Source organism: Cinclus cinclus, chromosome 15, assembly GCF_963662255.1.
Source record: "Cinclus cinclus chromosome 15, bCinCin1.1, whole genome shotgun sequence".
Classification (NCBI taxonomy): Eukaryota; Metazoa; Chordata; class Aves; order Passeriformes; family Cinclidae; genus Cinclus; species Cinclus cinclus.
In genome coordinates, this window is record NC_085060.1 from 11,515,286 (window position 1) to 11,537,125 (window position 21,840).

Consider the following 21,840-nt stretch of genomic DNA (forward strand, 5'->3'; position numbering starts at 1 on the left):
ATGTGAGGATAAAATTTTCAACAAGCCAATCCTACTCGAAAAGTGATTTTTAATGCAGGACAATAACCCAGAAAAAAAATGCCAAATAAATCTTGTTTATAAACTATACTGTCAAATTCATTCACTTGAAAATGGTACAAATACATGAATCATTTCTCAACCAATGGTGACAATTTTAGTTAAATTTTCAGATCAGGAACCAACTATTAAAAAGCTCACTGTGTTAAGAGTATCAGCAGGGTTTCTTTTAAATCTCAGGAGACAACAGTCAGGAGTATGAACAAACTACTACAAACAGCAAACACTGTAATTCATACAGCAGGGGATCCTGTACACTGAAGTTTTTACTGTCAATTACCCCCAAAGTGCATCACAGTGTAGGTGCAGACTAAAATGTATTATAGATGTATGAGTGGTTTTGGTTTATTATTACCATTTAAAAATTTATTTAATATGAAAGACAATCAGGTGTATTCATGGTACACTACAGATTATATAGTAAAGTGATTTACATTTTGATGACTCTGAGATTATGGCTTCCCATCCTCCAAGTATGTTTTTTTGTATGCAAGGATAATGATGAACTGGGATTTTTGTTTTAGAAGTCAATTAGAAAATTAAAATATGTTTAACATTACTGCTAAAACAGAATTCACAAAGATCGACTTCAGGATAGAAAGCACTTCATAGTACTATTCAATAATTTAAACAACCTCAAAGAGAAGGCAGAGCATGCCAAAACAAGCTGCTCTGTTTTCAATCACAGCACTCCTATCTGCATTGCAATAGATCACAGAACTAGGACAATATTTTCCCCTTCCTTTGCTGGGGAATAGATATTTTCAGGAAGCCTTCTGTAAGGAATGATATTAATATTCATTGGGTCAGGAGTGTGTATCAATGGAATCACACAAAGTCTTCTATCAAAAAAAATATATTTTCTTGCTTATACATTTATACATATATTTCTTATCCCATATAATGGGAGGGATGCCCCAAGTGTTCTGAAATTACTTCCTCAACTATGCTTCTGCTGAAGTCATAGAAGGCTCATGTTGTGCTTGGTACAGCACACTTTCTGATGTACACATTGGGCAGCAACCTCTCTTCTACAGGCATGATCACCTTCAGCAGCCAGAAATATTGGCAATGTTTGGACCTGTGGCTATGGACCTACCTCTCGACTGGCTACCTTCCAGCAATACAGAGATCTCTCTGCTTTCTATGTCCGAGAAAATGTTGCACAGTGAATGCATTTTGTATGTTTTGTATTTGAGCTTTCCATGTCTTTCAGAATACTTGTGTTAAGTTCTCATTAAAATAACTTCTGGAAACAAAAAAGGCATTTTATCAGCTCTAAGTTAATTGCAAGAACATTGAACAAGTCATGTTTTTTGTTCCTAATACAAACACCTCTGTCACCTACTTTTCAAATCCCAGCATCTTTATTCTTGCATCTACCTTTGTTGTACCTGCAATTCATGAGCACAAATATGGGAATATCACAATAACTAATGCTCCTGAATATGGATCTGTGTTCACAATTGGCACAAATTGTCTAGATACAATTTCAGGAGCACCCAAGGACAGAAAAAAGGCACTGCATGGGGACACTGGTAAGGGGACAAAGAACAAAGTGGTGCATACCAGCAGTGGTGGCTTCCCCACCTCGTCAGTGAAGCACACAACAACTTGCACAGAAGCTTCTTTTATATTAAACCATTGAAACACTTTATTACCTGGCTATGAAAATGAAAAATTCAACCAGACTCTACCTCCCATGTTGCTGATACTAGTTATTTTAATAAACCATCCACTATCACTAAGTTCTGGTGAGGAAAATTTAACTAATTAGCAATGAAACTTAAAATTGCTGTTCTTCTGCTTAAAAGTTCATTGAATAAGCAGAGCTCTCACCTTTTTAATCTTTTTTCACACATGTCGATGTACTGAAGTTAACTACCTGATTAATGTCAACTAATAGATTTCAGGTTTTATGGTAATATCAAAGCCAGAACACTACAAGAAGTGGTATAGATGCTTATATGGTGCATGAACATGTATGCAGACATGCTCACAAACACATCCTAATGATGTACTTGCTCAGTGACATGAAAATCTAATCTCTAAGCAATACGTTGTGCTTGGTTTTGGGCACAGTGACATCAGAAAGATCTAAAGCTATTAAAAAAATATCCAAAGCAGCACTACGAAGATGGTGAAAGGTCTCTAGGGGTAGCTTGAAGACAAACATCAGAGGTCACTTGGCTTGTTCAGCCTGGAGGAGACTCAGGAAGACCTCACTGTGGTCTTCAACACCTGCAGAGGGACAGGCATTGATCTCTCCTCTGGTGAACAGTGACAGGACATGGGGGAACACCATGAAACTGTGTCACGGGAGGTTTAGGCTGGATATTAGGAAAAGGTTCTTTACCCAGAGGATGGCTGGGTACTGGAACAGGCTCTCCTGGAAAGCTGTCACAGCACAAAACCTGACAGAACTCAAGAAGTATTTGGATAACACTCTCAGATACATGGTGCAACTTTTGGGGATGCAGGGTCCCATGCAGGATCAGGAGTTGCACTTTGATAATTCTTTTGGGTACTGTTCAACTCAGGATATTCTATAATTCTGTAAGTACCAATGACTTCATTTTCAGTGCTGCAGAGCAACCCAGAGAGGTGTGTGTGTCAGTGCACCCCTGCTCCATCTATACTGATCCCAGTGAGTTCAAGCCACAGATGGAGCTGTGACATCTATGTCCAGAACATTTTTGCAGAAAGGAAAAAATTGGATTTAAACGTCTCCTTAAATATTGCTTGTGCTGACTTTATTCAGCACAGGCTCAGTTTGGTCTAATTAGTGTTGTCAGGAATCTAAGCAAACAGAATCAAAGAGTAACTTCAGAAGAGACTAAGCAGCAGCAACTGTCAAGAGTCTCTAATGCTTATTCATATGCATTCATTCGAAGTGCCCAAATTTTACCCATAATACATGGCATGCAGCAGACAGTGAGGCTGTGTCTTGGGTTGTAATGCAGGATATGACCAAAACTATGTATCCTATCACCATCTGTTGAAACCAGGTGGGGCTTTCAAACCAAGACAGGCTGTTAACTGGGACCACTGGTGTTTATATACGGAAACCCATCAATGTAGCTATGGAAAGGCTGCGAGTGCTTTACCCAGTGAGAATCAGCAGTGGTTTTGGCCTTCCACACCTGGGACAATATGGATATATCAGGGTTTTCAGAAACTCTAAGTATCTCTAGGGAGTCCTCGCTGCCCAGCGACAATGAAAACCATTCCCATCAGTATTATTTATACTGGGTAATAATAGCATATTACTTATATATGGACTCAATAGCTCTGTGATGGATAGGCTATTAAAACACCAATGGACGGGTCAGAAATACATCAATATTTTAGCAGCACTGTTATCAACCCAAGGCTATGCTGAGTCATTTTTCCTTGTGCTTGGAAAAGCTTGAGAAAGCTACAATAACTGTCTGAAGTGACTGAAGGCATATTTGGAAAAGAATTCAAAGCCTGTAGTAAACAGCATTTTCCTTAAAAACAAACAGGCAAGATTGATTCATGAAAGAAAAACAATAAAAAGAGATGCGGGTAAATTTAAAAGAGAGATCTGTATCAAAGAAACTAATGGGAGTGACAGGCTACAACATTCAGCTTGAGACAAAGACCTATTTGTGCAGCAGCTGGGTAAATATATGTCTAAAACCTAGGAAAATTGTAGCTTGGCTACAACTGAGTGGGGTATGACCCATGAGCACCCTTTGTGTCCCCACACCTCAGCAATGTGTTCTACCTCCTGCTCCAAGACACAGACACTTTGCCTGCAAAAAGCTCAGCAGAGCTTTCTAGAGATCTTCTGGAGATACTGGAGTTTCCAGTGAAAATTAGCAGCAGAACAAGAAGAAATGATGTGTTCAGATGAACTGAATAGCCATCTTATAAACCAAAATCATGTCAATCACGACTGAAAGAAGGAGAAAAAGGAATGGGGAATTACACTGAGGGAAGCCACAGTGAGGGAAAGGCCCCACTGCAAAGGACACCTGCTTGACTCCTTGGCATTTTTTAATGGACATCACACTGCTAACAGACTGCAGAAGCACTCTGTGAGGGCAAGTGCAAACCATGCCATCATGCATCTGTTATAATGCTAAGACCTTTTCACTGATATTTGTACTGATATTTGAACAGGTAAACATGCCCTTAAGTCTGTGAGCAGGAAAAAGCTAACAGAGTTATGAGCTGGAATGGGAGAGGTACTTATGGTACAGCCAGGGAACAAGTGCAGCAAATCCTAATGGGGCTCTAAAAGAAATTGTAATTTCCCTGCCCCTGAGAATAGTTCCATACGTGTTTTATCTTACCACCAGCAGTAACTGCACTGAAGAGACCTTGGTGCTTCAGTGGTTGCAGGACCAGGATGCCTATGAATATGCTTATGCCTTTTTCTTATACAATTATATCAGTCCTTAAACAATGAATTCAAGATTTCCCTCTCCCAAAGCATTCATGCTCTTAATACAGGGCAAACAACACCACTAACACTTTCTCATGCCAATTAAATGGCATTATTGAATCCTTATGGTTGGGACTAACCTGCTTTTTTTTTTTATTTTTTTATTTTTATTTTTTTTTTTTGTACCGTGTCTCTGAATGTAGTTTTAAATGATAAAAGTCTCGGTTTTTCCATCCCTAAAATTTATCAGCCATCCAACTAATTAACTGAAAAAATAACCTAAAACTACACAAAATTATCCCTTTGTCCAAGTCCTAAAATTAGAGTTTGTTTGAAATTATAACTGCTCAACTTTACTACATCTTTGTTCTTTGGTGGTGACCCCCTCCTCATGAACTTGAAGCACAATAGGGCCAAGATTTAAATGTTTGATTTAAACACGACTGGAATAACTAAGACCTTTGCTAGGTAAGAATTCCATGATTTGGCTTACACAAGGGCACTAAATTATCTCTTGGGTTATGCTTCACTGACTATGATCACATCCCAAGACCTTAGGAAGTTACCACCTGACAGATGTGTTTCTTTAACTCACCTGACTGCAAGCTCTTACCTCAGCTGCAGGTGAAAATGCTAATAACTTCCATCCTGATGAACCTACTCCAGCCCTCTATCTTGATGGATGGAAACTTGCTATGCCACCATAATATTCTCATAGCCTAAGGCTCAACCTCCCAGCAAACAGGACTTAAGAGGTAATGTCATGCCTCCTTTCCCAATTCCTGATTTTCCTGTTGTGCTGGTATACAAAACCTGAAACACACAGCTTCTGATTTCATATTCATCTAACACTGGTGTAACTCCAATGACTTTAGGGGAATTTTTCTAATTTATGCTTATGCCAAAAAATCAGGTCCTACGAACTTCATGTATGTATATATATATATGTATATAAATATATATATATATATAAATAAATAAATATATATAAAGAGAAGTGGTTATAATATGTAGATATAATTTTCTTTTCTTACGTGAAATTGATTGTGAGGAAAACTTAATTACATTTAGCCCATCTGTAGTTCAGATTAATTAAATATTTCTCTCTGTGCTTATCTCTAATTTTAATGTCAACAGAACTGTCCTAGTCCATGTTATGTTCCCATTAAAAAGGGAAAAGAAAATTGCTTTTAAAACCTGCAGTGAAATGATGTGAAGTGCCTGCCTTAAACTGACAAGTTCAAGGAGATTTAGAGTTGACAGTGCCAACTCTTCCAATAACTCAACGTTATTGTGGAATCTAAAGCACCCAAAATCACAGTACAGGGCAGTTTATACAGAGCCAGTTCAGAGAGTGGATCAGAAAATGCTTTCCATACATTACAGGCTAAATAGGGTTTTAGTGGGCAGATTTAAGAGTGCAGGCGGGTGAGTCATGGCTCGGACAGCAGGGGAGAGCAGCACAGATGGGAGAGCACAGGGGGGCAGGGATGCCAGCTGTGGGATCTTGTGTGACAGGGACACACACTAGTGCAGGAGAGCACAGACAGGGTTCTTGGACCTCTTGGAAATAAGGTGGAAAAGGAAGGATATGAGAGGAATAAGGTGATTTTGAATAGGGTTCAGAAATGAGAAAGCCTTTGCCAAAGGACAGCAGGGTCTTAGAGCCCACAGGATACAAAAATCAGAAGATCTCAAAATAAATTTGTAAATGAAGAATCATCACTGAGTCAGAATGTTTCTACCGAGGTCCCACAGTGACCTCAGTTCTTGGACCTACATCAAGCTTAATTTATCAATGACCTAGAGGAAAACAAAATCATCATAGCAAGGTTTGCCCCTACAGTCACATATAAGATCTCATCCTGGACACTGATACAGTCTTTAGGTGTGACACATTAAGATACATTCTTTAATACATCTCATTGTACAATCTAAGGAAAAAAATAAACCATGTTTGGGGCTGTTCATGAAATCATAGAACCGTATGGGTTGAAAGGGACCTTAAAGATCACCTCGTTCCAACCCCCTGCCGTGGGGAGGGACATTTACAGTAGACCAGGTTTCTCAAAGCCTCATCCAACCTGGCCTTGAATCCCCTCTGAATGAGAAAGCTGCACAGCTCTGTGGGTGAGACAAGCACACTTTAAAGGCTGGTAGTAGATGAAGGAGAAAAAAGCAGTATGACTTGACTGCTCAGCAAATGAGTATACCAAAAACAGATAGGAAAAATAATTAACTCTGAGAGCTACCAGCCAGGAATACTGTGGCTTCTCTCCCACTGGCAAGTTCAAAATAGAGCTGGATGTTTTTTCTTAAAAAAAAAGTGTTCCAACTCATGTATTAGAACAACCTATTGGAAAGGAAGGAGAGACCAACATATGAAAGAACTATGTTTTCCCCAGCAAACCTAAAACTTAAGCAACCTTAGAATGAAACCAAGATCTCTGAGATGGAGAGCACCTTGTTCCAAATGCCCTTCTTCAACTGATAAAAAGGACCAAATAATTATTTCAGTACAGGACTGTTTACAGTACTTTCCCAAATCTCTTCTGCACACTTTCTACACTAGTTTCCTCAACAGTCCTTCAAAAGTAGGTTCAGATAATTGCAAGAACTGTGCTGTGTCTCAGCAGAAATATTAAGCGAGAGACTATGTTAAAAGCAACTGTAAATGTGCACTTTATGCTTGCAAATATATGAAATTAATAACAGAAGACTAATTGGGTACATTTTGTCAGACAGGTTTGTTTCATTTGGGTATCTCTTGGCTGTTTCTTCTGAAAGACTGACACAATTATGAGGAAGACTGGAAAGGAGGTACAGGAAAATAATTACTTATTACACTTCTGTTTTCTTTTGCTTTTTATGAGAACAAAGTAAATACTGGGATGGTAGAGCCACAGATACTTTCTGCCTAGAGTAGCATCCAGCACAGGGGCCTTCTCACTCACTGTGCTGCCTCAGATAAAGTCAGTGGAACAACTGTCTTGAGCAAACAGACAAACATTGACATTTTGTGATAAAAAGGAAAGCATACACTAAAACTATGGATTTATATGGCAGCCAAGGATGTGACAGATAAACAGAAACACATGAATTATGTATCATACCTCCATCATTGTCGAGGTTATCTGCACACACCATTTCCATGACAATGTTACATCCTGAGCCACTCCAGCCCACTTGACAAACACAGTGCCACCCATTCTGATCAAGGGTGCACCTCCCATTTCCATAACAGAGACCCGGGCAACCATCTAAAACAGAAAGCATAAAAAAAAGGCCTTCATGAAGGGATATTTTCTCTTATTTTGAAGATGCAATTACTCATTAACATCCCTACTTGTAGCACTATACTTGCTGCCCTCAAATGATCACACCTTGGAAGTCACATTTATGGCCAAATATGGAAAAATCCCCAACTTGGTGCTTCCCTTTGCTTGCCCAAAAGTAGTTTCTCTGTGAGGAATGAGGATTTTAGTGTTTAATATTTTCTGCACAGGAAAAAAGTGAAAAAAGTCACGCTATAAAGTTTTAAAGTCATGTCCATCTCTTTCTCTTTTGAAAAATAAACTGTAGTTCACTAACAATATCACACACATAATCAAGACTTATATCAAAAATGCACATGAAAAATATCATCTAAATGACAAACTGGCATCTGTGGACATAATCCTACTCATTGCAGGGAGTGGAAGTGACCTTTTTATTCTGTTCATAAATACTCATCTGACTGAGAAAAAGCCAATTTGATTTATGCTACAACACACTCTTTCCACAGAAGGCAATTAAGGAAGCATTGCCTTCCTGTTCCACTTTCTTCCCTTATAGCTGATTCCAACAGGACCAACACGTGCCCTTTGGTGGTGCTGATTCTAGATCACAACTGGACCAAGGACTGTAGCATCCTCTTGATTATATACTTGCAAGTTCTGAATCAATAGTAGTTTGGATGTTCACATCTACAGCTCTTGTCTCTAAGAGTGAGAGAGGAATGGTCTCTTGGATGTGTACACTCACGTCCATCTGCTTGCATGGTGCAGTGCCAGCTCAGACATTTGTCAGATCCTCACCGAGTCACGCATGGAGCCAATAGACAATGGATAAAGCTTGGCAGTAACTTTGACAGAGTGAGTGGCATCACTTATAAGATGGCTCCTTTCTTCTTGCCAGCATGGACATACAAGGTCTGAAAGTCCCTGTGCACCTGATACTGATCATCAATACATAGGTGTTATCAGAGAGAGGTTTTTTTTGAGGAGGAAAGGAGAGTCAGTGCCTGACAGCCCCAAGATGCTCCAAATGAACTTCGGAGGAGCCAGTCAGAGTCTGGTCTGTCAGGCTGTCATTCACAGCCCCACATGCAGCCCATTTCATGGTAACTTTACATGAGACACATCATTGCCCTCCTTCTCACCCTTAGCAGAGTTTATCAATCACATCTGCAAACAGAGGGACCAGAATCTGATCCTTTTGCTCAGAAAAACTGGAGATGGGTGGTACCATGTTCTCACACGGAGTAATGGAAGATGTTACTCCAAAACAACATGAACTTGGCAACCACCAAATATACTATAAAAGTCTCTTTCAGGGAGTTGGGGGAAAGGGCAGGATGTGAGAACTCTTTTGGGTAATGTGGATGTTTTTCCACTTTCCATCTCTGTCCTGCTGAGTTCATTAATTTCTTGTATATGATTATATTTTTCTACTGTGTATGGTTACCCTCTTAAGTCTACAGATGCATTAATATGAATGCTTAAGTGCTTTTATTATTATCTAAATCCAAAGAAATAAAATAAGAAGCAGAAAATAAGCACTGAGATATTTCTGAACTAACAGTTAGTTTGATATTTCAGTGAGCAGTATTTTTGGAAGGGGCTATGCATCACTGCTCTGCTCAGCACGGGCCAGGCACAGGGACTGCTGTCACACTGGGGAAGGTTCTTGCACTGACATGAATGAGCAGGACCTGCGGCAAGGCACCGGAATCACATGAACAGCACCAGACAAAGCAACATCAAATTTAGCTCTTGTATCAAATGATTTAAAGAGAACTAGATCACATCTGGCACAGACACCTTTAGAAAACAAGAGTATTTCTCCACCAAAAGAAACTTACTTCAAGCATAAATGACAAGATTATTTATTTTTTTTTTTTTACGTCTCATGGGAGACAGTATCAACACAAGCTTTTTAGCAAGTCCTCAGCTCTGTCATTACTTTGGATGGTAAACAAGAGCAAAAAAGGGATTTGCCTAACACAGCACGTCAGATGGCCCTGTAAAACATGCTTACATTGCTACAACTTTGCAAATGAGTAGAGCACATTACTTATTAAAAACTACATTTTCTGCTGTAAATCTAACTCTGTGTGTGCATATATATCTATATTTACCTCCATAAACAAATGTGTCATCTATTCTGGGAACCTAGCAGTACAGAAGCTCAAACAAAATGAGTAACAGAAAACTCTCAATTCCCAGTACTTTAGTATATTTTCATTTTTCTTTTTGTAATGTTGATATGAAAAACTTACCTTGAACAGCATCTAAGTAGTGAGCTTAAAAAAGAAAAGAACAAAACTGAGATGGATCAAATTTCTGTACCAAATGAAAATACATTTGCTTATGGCTTGACACCTGGGGGTTAGATATAAAATGTCTTCCTGCAGGCAGATCTATTCCTGCTGCTGTGACCAGAACATTGTGTTTGTGATCGTTCTCCATTTGATGACAAGTGTTCAGGGGCCACACCTGGCACTAGCCACAATGTGAACAGCATGAAACAGCTTTTTATCTTTTTCAGTATTTTGGTCCTTCTCTGGATTTGCTCTAAACAATCTTCATAAAACTAGGCTGTTCCTCCATCACAAACCTAATTCTTAATTCAGCAAGTCTGATTTAGTAAGTTCTAGAGCTAGGGAATGAATTATCTTAAAACATTCAAGATAAAGATAACACATTCTAGACATTTTTTTCAAGAAACAAATGTGAGACCTTATGCTTCACATCTCAAAATTATACAATAATCTCACTTTGGGACATTTTAGGGAGAAACACAGACTTCAAAAAACTGTCAAACTTCGTTAAAAATACAACTGTTACATTTTTATAGTAGACTAAAGACTTCTAAAAACATCTGAAAGCTTTACCTTATTAGGAATATTGTTAGAGGTCAGCTCTAGGAAAAACACCTTTAGCAGTAAGTAAAGTATGTAAATGCTCATACAGAAAGACAAGAGATTTAATGCAAGAATTACATAAGGTAAATAATAGCTTTGGCTCCTCACACCTTATCTTTTATAAACATTTTTTCCCCTTCCTGACTACCAAATCCATGAACACAAATACATGAACACATCCCAAAGATATATTAGGACTGAGATATCTTTCCATTCTGTGGGGATTTTTTAAAAAAACTAATTAATCTATTATTTCCTCTATACAGAAAGCTGTGCCAAGTTGCTATTATTTGGGACAAAGAGAGTGCAGAGGCACTTTTTTTACACCTGTCTGGAATCAGAGTCTCTGCTTTTCCAAATAGATTTCAATCAGAATGATGGCAACCTGTGTAGAAGCGGATTAAGATTTCAGGTATTTAATTTCTTGAAACAAAACCCCCTTACCAATGGTGCAGTGGTCCCCTTCCCATCCGGGGCTGCACTCACACTTGCCATCCTTGCACTGCCCGTGCTCAGCACAGTGGGAATTGCAGGTCTTCTCTTCACAGCTGGGTCCCACCCAGCCCTCTTCACACTGGCATATCCCTCTGGAGCACACACCGTGGCTGCCACAGTCCAGGGTACACAGCTCTGCACAGAAAAACAAATGTACACCATGTGGAACAGCACTTACGTACTGCAATTAGACTTTGCATCAAGGCTAATTCACTTCTCTACGAATATCACTCATCAGCTGGATCAAACATGGGATTTCATCTCTCCGTACATGTTGCAGCAGACCTCTCATGAGGGGTAGAAGTCAGCCAAGACACAGACTCTCATTTAACAACATGAAAAGGCTCCTGGTTTATTCTTCTTTACAGCTTAGCCAGCCTGACTCTGACTACAGCAAGCTCCTTCTGCAGGCTCCAAGTGCAGATTCTGAGTGCTGGCCATTTCCTGCTGGACCATGACTGCAAGTATTGGTTGCAGAGGGTAGAGTAATAGGTCTGAATCAGACAAACAATGACGTGAAAAAAATCTGTATCTTTTGACTAATTCTTCTGAGACTCAATTCTAAAATCTCTTACAAACTCAAATATTGTGAGCTGACTTCAAGGACAGAATGATACATAAAATATACATAAGCAAACCAATCTTTTAGATACTCAGATGTTTGTAGTGATGACAAAATGGCCTTCACTTGCAGTACAGAGACCCAAGAGAAAGGGAGTAAGAAATGAGGCAAGCACCTCACTCTGACAGCAGTATGCAACATTACATGACCTACAGGCCATTCAGATCCCCCTAGTTCTAAAATGGCTTTTGAGGATTCAGACTTTTTTTTTTCCTTCCTGACCTTCATGAGTCAACTGCTAAGAAACCAGGAAAGCAGTTTCAAGTAATACCTCCTTCATTGCCCTCAGAAAAATTTCTCTACCTGGGCACTGTAGAACAGCCCTGATCGTGAAATGGTATGGAAGTTCTGAATTGTTTCAATACATCACCATATACTAACTGCAATTCTATTTCCATGTATACTAAAGTTGTTCTGTGAAAAGAATGGTTTCACTATAGAAAGGTTTCATGTAGTTTGAATTTATTTAGAATAATTATTGTAAAGACACAGGATTTGCTTGTTATCCTGTAATTAACCTGCTACAGAAATGTCTCCTCCTTCTTCCTCTCAGAAAGCAGCTGATAGCACTTAAAGTATAAGTCAAACACTCAGGTCTGTTCTGATTTCAAATGTCAATGCTACATATTTAGTTGTGGCAGGATTTTTCCCTTGACAGATTTTAAATAATGATAATTTAGATCTTGGAACTATTGTATATAAACATCCTTAAAAGCATTTGTAGTGACAAATGCTGTCACTTACATATCAAGAAAAGTTTTTAAAGTTTAAATTGAAATCTTATCTTGCAATCATTTTAACACAAAGAAAAAAACATCACAGAACTAGAACAGCACAGTGACATCAAAGATGTGCTGGGCTCTGTCTTGAGTGAGAGCTCAGCCCTTATTCTTGTTAGTAGCCAGGATGACAGCACAGTGCACAATCAAAAGGATGGGTGAGTGACAAACTGCAAGAGCACTGTCCAACTCAAATTCAGACGCAGAAGGCATGGTAAAGAGCATCACACAAAATTCAGTAAAATCAAATGTAAAGTACTGTCCTTAGGAAGTCAAAATCTGCTATATAAAAAAAATAATTAAATTTACTATTCGGACAGGGAGTTATGTTATATTGGAATATAAGATAAAAATAATTATTTGATTATATGATTCTGTGATATTACTGGAAAACAATATGGAAGACAAGAAAAGAGACTGCTCTGTTATATTCAAATGAAAAACTGTGCTGAGTCTGGGGCATTATATCTTAGAAAGTCTTGATTGTTGCCTGCTGATCATATATTAGTCTACTACTTCATGCCTTGTACCTGCAGGTACTGGAAAGGATTTCTTTCTTCTTGCTGCATAATTTGTCTTGGCTCTTTTTGTTTTGTTATTTGTTTGTTCCTTGGAAACCTGAGGAGACTACAGGAGGACTTGCTTTCTTATTCCATTGGTATTGAAGCTGTCCAAATACTTTCTTCTATGTTTAGGAAGTAAATTAATCCCACCAGATCACAAAAGCATTACCCCCAAGAAGACTGGCAGAGGACCACTGGTTTTATTTGAACCTATCTTTCCAGTTTGGGCATCAGCCTACTCCTGAGAATTAAATCTAGTAAATACTTTAAGAATTTAGGCTGCTAGAGGGATGTGTTTGATCTCCCCTGATCTCCCTCTAGTTCATTATAATTATTGCTTTTTTGAGTAGTTTACAGTATCTGGAGGTAAGCAGAATGGATGGTCTTTTTGACCCTCTGGACTGATATTCTACTACACAGATTTTTGCAGTTGTGGGACTGGCTTAGCTCAACTGATTCCAAAACTTCAGGGAAGATTATAGGCATTGGAATACAGAAGTGGCAATGGCTGAAGTGGAGAAACAAAGCAATCCATAGAGCATCTGACCATGTCAGCAGTGCGAGCAGCTCCTGCCACTTCTCCATCTGTAAACAGACCAAAGAACCAGCTGTGGAAAACCTTGAACACATTCCCACATATGGCATGCACGGCTGCATCCCCTGTCTGTCCACCCTACAGAATCTAATCATGACAAACTCATCTTCCAATCAAACAAAAGAAATAACAGCTTGGAGCTGAAGGCAATGTAGGCACGTTCATACCACAGGGACAGGGATAGATCTTGCATATGTTCCCCTTTTAAAACCAAAAAAAATTAAACAGACCTTAAAATGCTAGAACATTTTCCACTGTTTTCCCTACACACGGAATAAAATTTTTAAACATAACTTAAGCTCCTAATCTTTAATGAGTCTTCACTCATAAGGCTTTTATTTTTGGTTCTATTTTCCAAGATAAGATCATACTTGAAATGAACTTACCCAGTTCTTGCATTTCCTTCTAGAAATTAATTTTTTCCCTAAAATATTGACTCTAAATATTCTTTAACAAAAACAAAACCCAATTTTGTAAGCACCAGGTGTAATGAAATGAGTTTTTTTTAGTTTGGATCAGACACTTTCCTCAGCTATCCTAGCTGACCTGCAGCTCAGCCAATTCACACTTTGTCGTCACTGAGGTAACCTTGGGACTTCCATTCTTTTTGGTGATTTCATAAGGCTTCAGAAATGCTGTTTACCATGCTAATGTATTATTCTGCCAAGCAAATCTACGATTCTCCACAGACTTCTCATACAAAGCAAGGGAAATCAAGCCTAGTGTCATCCTATTAATGCTGTGGTAGAATATGCAGCTTTAATCCACAGCTAATTCAAACAACTAAGATCAAAAAAAGGATTATCAGTTCAGGTTGTCCTGTTTTTAAATGCAAAGCCATTTCTTAACTTCTCCTGCAGATAAACAACCCCAGAAACCTCCATGTAGCAGGGAGCCACATTAGCATTTGTGGTTTTTTATTGAGGGTTTCCACCAGAGACTAGACAAAATGAGATACTACGGTGAGTGCTCAGGGAACAACAGCAATGGGAAATTATAAAGTAAATTTAACTAGGTAAATAGCTTCAAATAAAGCTGATGTGGCAAAAATTCACATAGAAGTGAAGTTGGACAGCAGGTCAGACATGATGCAATTGTTCATCTCACTGGAACATCTTCCTCCTTCCAATGCAGTTGGTTCCACAGGGCATAGAAGCACCACAAAATGCAGCAGAGCCAGCACAGTAGGGAAGGGCTTTGAGCTGTGGGTCAGCACAGCAGCTGAGACAGCCAAAAATGCCTTCGCTGACTGAAACAGGTATTCCACTCCTCCCCCTCTCCATCCATCTCCTGGCTCTGTGATCCCTGCCTATTGCTTAGCATGTAAACTGGAGAGATGACTCAGATCATGGAACTGTCAGATAATTATTCAGTTTATTTTTCTGGGTTAATAACTGACAGCTAGCTGAGCTAAATCAGCCCAAGGAGAGATCAAAGCAGGCAGGACAAGGGACGAGATGCAAATCCCAGCCTGGACACAGACTGTCCTGCTGAAGAGTCACAAGCTGTGCCATCATCTGACTGCCAAGGGCAAGAGCAAGAGGTGACTTATGTAAGGTAACAAGGGAGGCAGGTGACAAGAGGTACAGTTTGGATTAGTTGACTCGGATATTACATCACAAGCCTATACTTGTGCTGTTCCATTAATTGTCATTCATTCTTACAACGTACCACGCTCACAATTCCTTAAGTTCCTTGACCATGTTGGTGTTTAGGCTTGTAGGCTTACATAAACCCATCTCTTCCCTGCCACTGCTCTGTGTTAGGGTTTAGTGGGATATACATCTGCCTGCCTGAGCTCTGGGCAGACCTTCTGCAGGGTTGCAGGCTGTGGCTGAGACCCACTCCTCAGTACATGCAGCTTTTCACGGTTCCCAGGAAACCAAGTCACACAAATTCACAGTAATTCATGGCCCCGTGGCAGTTTCTGTACCTGTACACTTTGAAATCCAAACAAGGTTCTCTAAATGTAGGCCTGGAAGGTTAATTTTGTTTTTGAAAAAAGCCCAGCCATGAAGAGTCACTGTGAGCATTGTGCTGGCAGAGTGCTGGGGGCTGGCCTCAGCTGACCTCAGCAGCTTCTCTCATCCTTTCATCAGATACTGTTTGAATCAAATCTAAAATTCTGAGTCCTTAGACTCACACCAATTAATGAAGAAGCGAGTTAAAAAATGTTGAACTCAGTCTAGAATTTTTACTGACATGTCCTTAATTCTGAATGCTCATTAATTTCTTGGAAAAAGGCAAATGTGAGCTGTGAACCATTATTTGTACATATTCTTGTGAAGGAGACAAATAGTTGATCATTCTTGAGCTAATCTAAAAAGCATTAGAAATTCACTCCACACTCTTCATTTTAATTACCTAAGTCAACAATGAGTTCTTTCAAATGTGTTTTTATAATAAGTTCCTACTTATGTGTTATGAAAAGGGAAATTAAAGCTAAATATTTTATAATTTATAATGATAAGGGAAGATTTTAATGTTAATTCAACATGTGTCAGAAATCACTCCTAGAAAATCATGCTAAGAATACATAACTATATGTAAACAAAAGTGGCCAAATACTGCAAAACACTCATTATACTTTTGTTCACTGGTGAGTCTACAGATAGTCTAAACTTTCAGTATTATATTAATAATTTTGCTATCCATTTTTTAATAAGTGGTTTTCCATAAAGATTAGAAATTAATCTACCCTGACTTTCACACAATAAGCTTAACTGCTAGAGGCAGCAAAAAAATCACCTATCTAGACCTAATAAAGAAGTTTTTTGAATTTAAATATACACTGCATTTAATAAGTTTGTATGATAATTTCAACAATGTTCCTGAGCTTTTTAAATTACCTTCCCGCTGTGTCCTGGAGACAAATGTTCTAGCTTTCATTTTCAGAAATTGACTTTATTAATATAATTTTTTACACCACAAAAAAGTTCAAAAATGTAAAGTTTTAGGAGTTTCAAAAGCACTTGAGAGCTTTTTTTTTTTTTTCTGTAAAACCCAATGGAAATATTTTCCCTTAATAAAAGTTACCTAGGAGTGCACTGTAGAGGTTTTATGCAGACATCAAGTTGTACATAGAAGAGATGTTATTTTTATAGTTCAGCTTATCTTATTTTCCCAATTTACATAAACTTATTTGGCAATCTGGATGTTAACTGCATCTGATCTTGGCTTTTCCAGCAGAGTCACAGTATGTTAGTTAGGTGTGTCATTTTTTACATTCATAGTCAACCACAGCTATGCCAATAAACCTTCCTTGGAAGCGTTCATGGTCAGGTTGGATGGGGCTTGGAGCATCCTGGTCTTGTGGAAGATGACCATGTCCATGGCAGAGGAGTTGAAATTGGATGATCTTTAAAATCCCACAGATCTTCAAGAACCCAAACCATTCTGTGATCTATGATCAAGTAAGGGACAGCTTTTTTAGGGGCAACACAACAGTAGTGCATGGATTATACCAGTGTCCAGTGGCACCTGCTCTTCAAGCTTTAGATGGAAACCAAAGGGATTTGCAAATGTCTTCAAAACATGAACGTTGAAGTCCTTCTCTGTCAGCTGCCAGGTTTTGTGAATATGTTTTCCTTTGGAAAACTGAAATCAGGTTCCTGTGTGAAAAGGCAGCAATGGTGCATTGCCTGTCTCTTCCCTAGTCTCCACACCACTGAGGAACGTGTGATGGGAACTTGCCACAGAACTTAATGTGAAATTTAGTACAATCAGAAATAAATGAATATAATAGATCATCACCAAATGACTGATCTATTTTAACATAAATTTATAAAGAACAGAGCTGCAAAGGACTTCACAGGATCATCTATTATTGTTTCAAAATAAATCATACCTGGCATCCTTGAAAAGCCCCCAGCAACAGAGAACAGGACTATACTATGACAGGCAATTCATACCACTATCAGACCATCTTCACAGACAAATATTCTCTCAACCTGAATTTCTCTTGCTGCAACATTCCTTATCCTTCTCTTCATGAATTACATGCTAATAACTGACACGGAAATATATGAAAGGTCACTTCACAATACCACAACAATGTGCTACAGTTAGGTGAATAAATTCAAAGCAACTCTTTCTGCAAAACTATTGTATTGAATTTATAATGATCTATCTCTCAAAAATAATTTTCACAGTCATTTCCAAAGATTCTGTCCTTGCCCGAAGTGGGACATGATGGCCCATCCCAACAAAAGACTCAAAGAATGAGATTCATCTCACTGGAACTGAAATATTTGTCTGAAATGCTTTTCTCTTACAGCCTGTTATCAAACTAGAATGTTTAAATTTATTCAGCTATTGATATTTATCCTTTCTGACACTGTCACAAAGCAGGACTGCAGCATGCATATACAGCTATGTTACGCCAAAGAAGAATTATTTGGAAAAAATCTTAAGGAGAAAGTAGGTCCAACTCCAAATTGAATCTGCCCTCATTTCTGGCTCTGAATGATGATCAAGAGGCTCATAACATTTTCCAACTATTTACAGTTTTCCATGAATTACACAAACTTAGACATGCCTTAGCCACCTCAAATACCATTTTTTCATGTGTTTTCTTGATGTCTTCTAATACTTAAATTCATATTAAGTACTGCCTTTCTCACATGATTAAATGACTGATAGCCTGTTTCTATTTTCTCTTCAGTGGATCTCTGGGTTTTCTTAGCAAATGAATTAGTCTTTCCAGAAAATAAGCTTTTGTGTGGTCTTGCAAGCATTAAAAAAAAAAAAAACCAACAAAAAACAAACAAACAAACAAAAAACAAACAAACAAACAAAAAACCCAGCAAAACCAGAACAGCTGAAATCTCAGTAGAGGACTGGCTCAGGCACTCTTCATGTTTTGCTCAGTGTTATCTCAGGAGCTGTTCTACCAGGAGGCAAAGAGGTACTTCAGGACATTGGGTCTTCCTTAGAGAAACAGGAGTTGCTGAAAAGAACTACTGACTAGCCAGTAACTTCAGAAAATAAATGGGAGGGACCCAAACTTCACACAGCCCTGACTATTATTTGGGATAATTCAGACACAATTATTGGACAACTATCAACTATATCTACCAACGGCAAAACTTCCCCTAAACTTCTTAATTCCCCAAACATTACTTCATTTTAAAACTTATTACTGTAAGTTCTATGTGGAAAACCTTTCTGGTGTCTTGCCTTGCAGTTAGCTAACTACCTTTCTTACCTTCTTACCACAGGCCACAACATACAAAATAAACCCACTGGAACTAAAATGCTGTATCCTCACTACTGGTTACTCAGAATGTTTCACTATCCATACAGTGGTGGTTTCAATTGCTTTCTGGAAATTATCCTACCATCATCTCATTGAACTTATTCTTGATGCATTAGGCATACTCTATAAATAACTCTTCTGGCCTCCAGTAGGAAGGTTCCCATTAGCACTACTGTGTATCACAAAATACATGAATGCAATTGTGTTTAAAAAGCCCTGTAAGGTAGCTTCTGATAATGCTACATCTATTCACAAGATTCTTTTCAAAACTGGAGGCCTCACTTTACTTGAAAATTTATTTGTGTAGCAAAGTAATCAGTGGACAGAGAGAGAAGTGTAGAGGGAAAATACAACCAAGGTTGGGGAAATGACAGAGCAACTTTTTCTCCTTCTGTGATCTTTTATTACACTTTTTTCATCCAGCTTTATTTTTCATCTGATGAAGATTTTCTTTCTGATCCAAATCCAATTTATATATATATATAAAATCTCACTCTATATCGATTTCGCTGTGGTTCAAAATGGTATTTTTACAGTACAAAAATTTAATCAATACAGCCTGAAGAAGCTGGACTGGTAATGGTAAACATACTAACAGATATTTCATTTCAGGCAGCCAAAGCACTGAAAATTGATACCACTGCAAAAGATTCCTCATTTGGCACTGGGAACATCTCTGTTTACCCAGCCATAGCACTGGTGTAAAGGGAAATACAACTATGCTGGGCTTGCCACCCAAGAGACTTCAGCTGCAGAACTTGTCTCTTTCTTAGAGATCTGATACAGGTTGGCAAGTTGGGTGAGGCTGGTATAGACAATGTTTAAAATAAATGAGTAGAAATGTAACCTAATAGCAAGGAAGATTAGACTGACACAAGGGTAAGGAGAAGACACAGAAATCTGACCAGGACATTTTAAAAATATTGTTGCCCAAGTAAATGTGAAGTTTCCTTGTCAAATTTGGTCCTGTTTTATAATTTGTCTTCACTGTTTCATTACAAGTTGTACTTGTAGCAAAGCAGTGAGATGTCAGTCATCACTGGAGACTTAACACTCTAACAAGCTCTGAAATCCTCTGCAACACCCCAAGAACCACAAAAGGAAATGCTGTGCAACGTCTTCCTTGTTCGATATTTTGTTTGATCAGGAGACTGGTATGAAAGCAGTCCAGAACAATCTGTCATGAGCTGTAATGAGTGAGATGAAAGCAATGCCTTTGTGCTCACTCACAGAGGGGAAAATGCAATTCACAGTTCCTTGGACAGAAAAGCCAGTTGTGCAGGAAAAATGGGAAACCTGTTGAGCAAGTGACAGACCACAAGAATCGGGGAAGGCATGAGCCTGTGATAATGATGAGAAACATGGAGAACAACCATGGCTTTGTGGGGAAAAGGGAAATAGGCAAAGAGACGGCTCAGCAGGTTCATTCAATATAGCTGTCTCACAGGTACAGCCTGAACTAATACAACATCAAAAGAAAATAAAGATTTTGAGACACTTATTTTCAGCAAAAGTTCACCAGATTGTCTGAGGGGATCGGGACATGTCTATATAAGCACTAAATCTTCTGTGGTACACAGAACAACTATTGTTAACGCTGATTCGGGTTCTGCTCAGAATATAAAGCTTTCCACAATTATTGAATTACTAAGTTTGATTAGTGATACCCAGTAAAGAAGTAATGATTTATTCAAGCATTATTTGTAACAAGTAGACACCATCTTTAATTCACTGGCTCACAGGATGACCTTTGGATATGGGTTCACTCACAAAAATTGTGCTGGTCTGTACTCTGAATGTTGCATGTACTTGCTGAAGATATATTTTACTTATCCTGTGTTGAAAGAGCTCAAAATGCTGAAAAGGTGGGCACTGGCATTACTTCTCAGTGTATTACATGAACAGCTATTCAGATTCATCTGTAAAAGCAATGGCAGCCCACAAGTGACAAGATGCCATTGTTGCCCAAAGCAGATACAGACCTGGCATTCAGAAGAAAATGGGACAGTGATTTGCAGAATGTACATCTGTGTGCTGGGAATGGATGCTTTTAAAATAATATGATTTTTATATTTTTTTTTTTTTTTTACTGAAAAGTCAGTTGACATGGACAGATGGAAATCTGTTAAGCCTGGAGAAGAGAAGCTTCAGGGTGACCTAACTGTGGACTCCCAGTACCCGAAGGTAGCAAGGAAGAGGAACAATGGATAAGGGCATGTAGTGATAGTACACAGGGAAATGGCTTTAAACTGAAAGAGGGTAGGTTTAGATTAGGTATTAAGAAGAAAATCTTAACTCTGAGGGTGGTGAGTAACAGACACAGGCTGTCCAGAGAAGCTGTGTGTGCCCCATCCCTGGAAGTGTTCAACGCCAGGTTGGATGAGGTGGATGAAGCTCTGAGCAACCTGATCTAGTGGAAGACATCCCTACTCACAGCAGGGAAGTTGGAGGGTGCCTTTAAACCCAAATCATTCTATGCTTTAAACTAAAACAAGGCCTTGGTCTGTGTGTTCCCAGCAATCATGCTGTATTACAGGAAAAAAATATTGTGAGAAATCAAAAGTCATTACCAGCTTCTAAGTAACATCTCAGGTTCATGGGCAAAAGCAAAAGCAGATGAAGAAGCTGGCCTTGCTTCCTCCCATTTTAGCACAAATAAACAGTTCCTTGGACAAACTCAGCAGTGAACCATAACAAGCTCTTGCACAAAACCAAGGAGTGTGGCCTCAGTTAGCACAAGTTCCACAGCACTCAGCATCTGCCTATGAACCCTGTGTCCATCCACATGCAGGGAGAAACATCCCTGTGTTCACAGCTGAGCCTGTGCAGGTGAGTGCAGACACAAAGCAGCTC

General features: G+C 38.8%; 1 protein-coding gene across 2 annotated transcripts in view; it reads right to left on the reverse strand.

The window, feature by feature from the left end:
• Nucleotides 1-21,840, reverse strand: part of TENM1 (teneurin transmembrane protein 1) — a 237,586-nt gene that overhangs the window by 85,319 nt on the left and 130,427 nt on the right. The window contains exons 11-13 of one of the 2 annotated variants that reach the window (XM_062503121.1): nucleotides 11,121-11,306; nucleotides 10,032-10,055; nucleotides 7,606-7,752 (exon numbers count right to left, since the gene is read on the reverse strand). In XM_062503121.1, coding sequence (XP_062359105.1) covers nucleotides 7,606-7,752; nucleotides 10,032-10,055; nucleotides 11,121-11,306 — 357 coding nt within the window. The remainder of the gene's footprint in view (nucleotides 1-7,605; nucleotides 7,753-10,031; nucleotides 10,056-11,120; nucleotides 11,307-21,840) is intronic. The other variant, XM_062503122.1, reaches the window with a different exon arrangement.